A 3,589-nucleotide genomic window follows, 5' to 3' on the forward strand; every position below is an offset into this window, starting at 1 on the left:
TACTGGGTCGCTACTGCCCCACTACTGGGTCGCTACGGGGTCGCTACGGGGTCGCTACGGGGTCGCTACGGGGTCGCTACGGGGTCGCTACGGGGTCGCTACGGGGTCGCTACGGGGCCGCTACTGGGTCGCTACTGGGTCGCTACGGGGTCGCTACGGGGCTCAGGAGTAACTAGTCCAGTTGCTAAGGGGGGGGGCCGTAACACGCAGTTTGGCTGCCATAGGGAGGCTTGATGCTTCCGAGCTGCATCCACTGTTTGGTCTGCCACCACTTGCTCAGGCGTTCGGTTGGCTCATGCCTCCACTACCCGAGCTGCATGTGCTGCTCGATGTGTGGCCACCTGCTCAGGTGTTCAGTTGGCTCGTGCCTCCGACCACCACGCCCACCGAGCAGTAGCTGCTGCTCGGTCTGCTGCCACTTGCTCAGGTGTCCGGTTGGCTCGCACATCTGCCCATCGCACTGCAGCTGCTGCTCAATCCACCGCCACTTGCTCAGGCATCCGGTTGGCTCGCGCCTGCGCCTCTCTGGTTGCATCCGCACTGGACAGCTGGGGTGTCGGGGGGGAAGGTGTGGCTTGAGTCCGGCCCGTCAAGCTCAGAAGCCACGAGCCTCCACCTGCAACTGTACCTAACCGCCAACATCCTGCATGATGTCAGGAACACATTACTTCTATACAATAACTGTGCTGTGCAGTATTGCTGGTTGATAGAATGTATTCTGAATCTGTATGATTCTATAGAATTTCTGCGACTGAATTTATCCCGGGGAATGTTGCGGTGTGCATGACTTCACATCATTTCGTGGCAGAGCCGTTGTAGTCTAGTTTTCCACTGCAAGTCCTGTCCCACAGTGGAACTATGTGGAACTACCCACAGCCACGCCCAGGCGTCCCCAGTTATCCTGATATTTTGTGATAAAAGTTTAACCTTGCAAGTTCATGTCCAACAACCGAACTACCTGTTGTTCGTTACCCACCACCACGCCCAGTCATCCCCATGGCCTGACGGCCCAGTATCCGTGTGTCCCCACCCACATGTTCACGCCCACATGTTCATGGTACATGTGTACACATGCACATGTCCACACTTCATGCACACGCCCATGTTACATCCTCATGTCCCACGTCCACACGTCCATGCTACATCCACGTGTGGCTACATCCACAGTGCCACGGTCCCATGCACCCATGTGCCCACACGCTCACGCGTCCATGTGCCCTTGCATCCTCGTGTCCTCACGTCTTGGTGTCCTCGCGTCCTCGCATCCTCGTGTGCAACTCGCGTGTGACCCATGATTTGAACCCGCGACCTGTTGTCCTCACGTCCCCGCATTTCAGTGTGCAACTCGAAATTTGCGGTGTGCAACTCGAAACTGCGACCTCTGAGTGTGAAGAGGGTGCGTGCTAACGAAAAACGCGAGCAACCATGAAGCTCCGGAACCATCCAATTGAGCGCGACTTTCCACGAGCCCCGGACGCGAGCCGGTCACGGATGTGATTCCGAGATGCCTTCCCTCCGCTTCCCTCTTCACTGTGCTATGAGAAGCTACAGTGATAAGTGAGGTAATATGGTTCACCAGATAATAGGCAAAAGGCAGGACATTTCAATATAAACCGTTTAAGAATGTTTGTTCTAAACGAGGTTATCCATCAACACTGCCAGACAGCTAAAATACAGTCTAAAAAGATCTGACAATCCTTAACAACGGTTAACATCACCAATTCTTGTTCTACTTCTTCAACATGGTTGTTAACAGCCAGATCCACCCACCGCCAGCCCAAACATCATCAGACAGCCTCATCACTGTTAGAGAATCTGTTAGGCTAACATTTCCTAACAAGCATGCCTGTTAGCTGCTGTTACTAGACGCGGGCTGCTCCGCCCGCGAGGGGGCCGTAGTCCCCCGGCTGGGTGGCACGAGTACGACGGTCCGTGCGTATACTACTACACCCGTGTGGGAGTCGAACCCAGAAGTGCAAGGGATGCACACAGCCGCGCGGGCGTGTCGTCGGACGGCTAGAGAGCCGTGCAACGCTGGCATTTAACGCCATCCAGTGGCGAGGCAGACGAACTGTTGGACGTGTCAGGTAGTGTTGGCTGTGGAGGTCCAACGCTCCTCTAGGTTTCGGGCGTGTTTGTACTCGGTCGTATAGCGTTCACGGGTTTCGGTTGCACGGCGATCGAGGAGGCGGAGTTCGGCCGCCAGGTCGGGGTCCAGCTTGGTTGCTGCCATGAACTGTTTGACGACTCGTGTTCGTTCGTCGGGTGTGGTAGAGAGCGGGCGGAGGAGGCGGATGTGGTCGAGTGTCTTGTAGCGGGTGAGCAACACGTACATGGTTGCACGCTTGAGGCCACCGGGCGGGACGGAAAGGTCCGCGACCCAGCATTCTTCCTTGAAGCTACGGCCCTGTACGAAGTAGTCGGTGACGGCGTAGTAGTCACCAAGTGGTACATTGACTCGACGTACATTTTTGGTGGTGGTGCCGGTGTTGGCGGCTGGCACGGTGATGTTTGCTGCCGGTGAGGGCCGTGGTACGATGGCGAAGGCAGCACCTTTGGTTGCGAAGTCCGCTAAGTCTGCTAGTATCGCTTTGGGCGCGTGCCCTTTAATGGGACGGACCAAGACAGCTGCAGGTAGGTAGTGGAGGCGCCAGTACGGGCCGCGGCCGTCGTCGGGCGGTTCACGGCTGTCGGTAAGCAGGCCACACGCCTCGACTTCATTGTTGTGGCACGCGCCGGTGTCGGCAGCAGTGGTGTCGAGTAGGGTGTAGCGTGCACCCTCGTAGTACCAAGTGTCGGCGGTGGTGTGGTCGAAGGTGGCGTCTTTTACTCGCATTGCGACAGCCTTTTCGACGTGGGAGAGTGGCTGTTGTTGGGTTGCACCATGTTGCCTAACCGGGACGTGGTCCGCGTTCCAGCTGACCAAACGCGCTCCTTTGCGGCGTGCCTGGAGCATCAGGAGGCGTGTGTTGAGCGCGTGCCTGGGTTCGTTCCGTTGCAGCACGACACGGGGTTCGAGGTCTGTGAGATCGGACAAATCCGTGATGACGCGTTGGTTGAGTGCGTCTACTAGATCTGCAACACGTGCTTCAGTGGGTTGAATGCCGCCGAACATGGTTGTGAAGCGGGTAAGCTGCTGGCCAGATGGGCTGTTGTCTTGCTGCTGCTGTTTCTGCAGCATGAATACGGTGCCGCCGAGCCGGGTTTTGACGGGCAGCAGCTTGTGCAGTGATGTTCTGTTGCTGCTCCGCAGCCCTGTAGTCCGGGTCTTGATGGGCAGCAGCTCGTGCAGCCGTGTCCCGGTGTTGTTCTGCAGCCCTGCGCCCCGGATCCAGATGAGCATCCCGCATCCGGGCTGCATCTACGCTGAGGTGCGTGTTCGACGCTCTTGTCCCTCTAAAACGAAACCCGCCGCCCAGTGTACCCAGGCGCTCATGACTGCGTGTCCCAGTCCGCTGGGGTGAATCATTCCGTCGGTCCACCATAACTGACAGAAGCTGTTTCCGGTCGCAATACCGCGTGTGGAGATAAGTAATCCGGGTGCGATATATATGCAATACAATCCTACAGTAGCGAACCGACTCCTGCA

The 3,589-nt window shown here is 57.3% G+C and overlaps 1 protein-coding gene across 1 annotated transcript in view; it reads right to left on the reverse strand.

The window, feature by feature from the left end:
• Positions 1 to 2,083: 2,083 nt before the first annotated feature.
• The window catches only part of VOLCADRAFT_97274 (uncharacterized protein), a gene marked incomplete at both ends in the record, with an annotated part of 7,917 nt that continues 6,411 nt past the window's right edge, over positions 2,084 to 3,589 (reverse strand). Inside the window, one exon of the mRNA XM_002956279.1 lies at positions 2,084 to 3,310. Coding sequence (XP_002956325.1) covers positions 2,084 to 3,310 — 1,227 coding nt within the window. The remainder of the gene's footprint in view (positions 3,311 to 3,589) is intronic.

Source organism: Volvox carteri (assembly GCF_000143455.1).
Source record: "Volvox carteri f. nagariensis unplaced genomic scaffold VOLCAscaffold_59, whole genome shotgun sequence".
NCBI lineage: Eukaryota > Viridiplantae > Chlorophyta > Chlorophyceae > Chlamydomonadales > Volvocaceae > Volvox > Volvox carteri.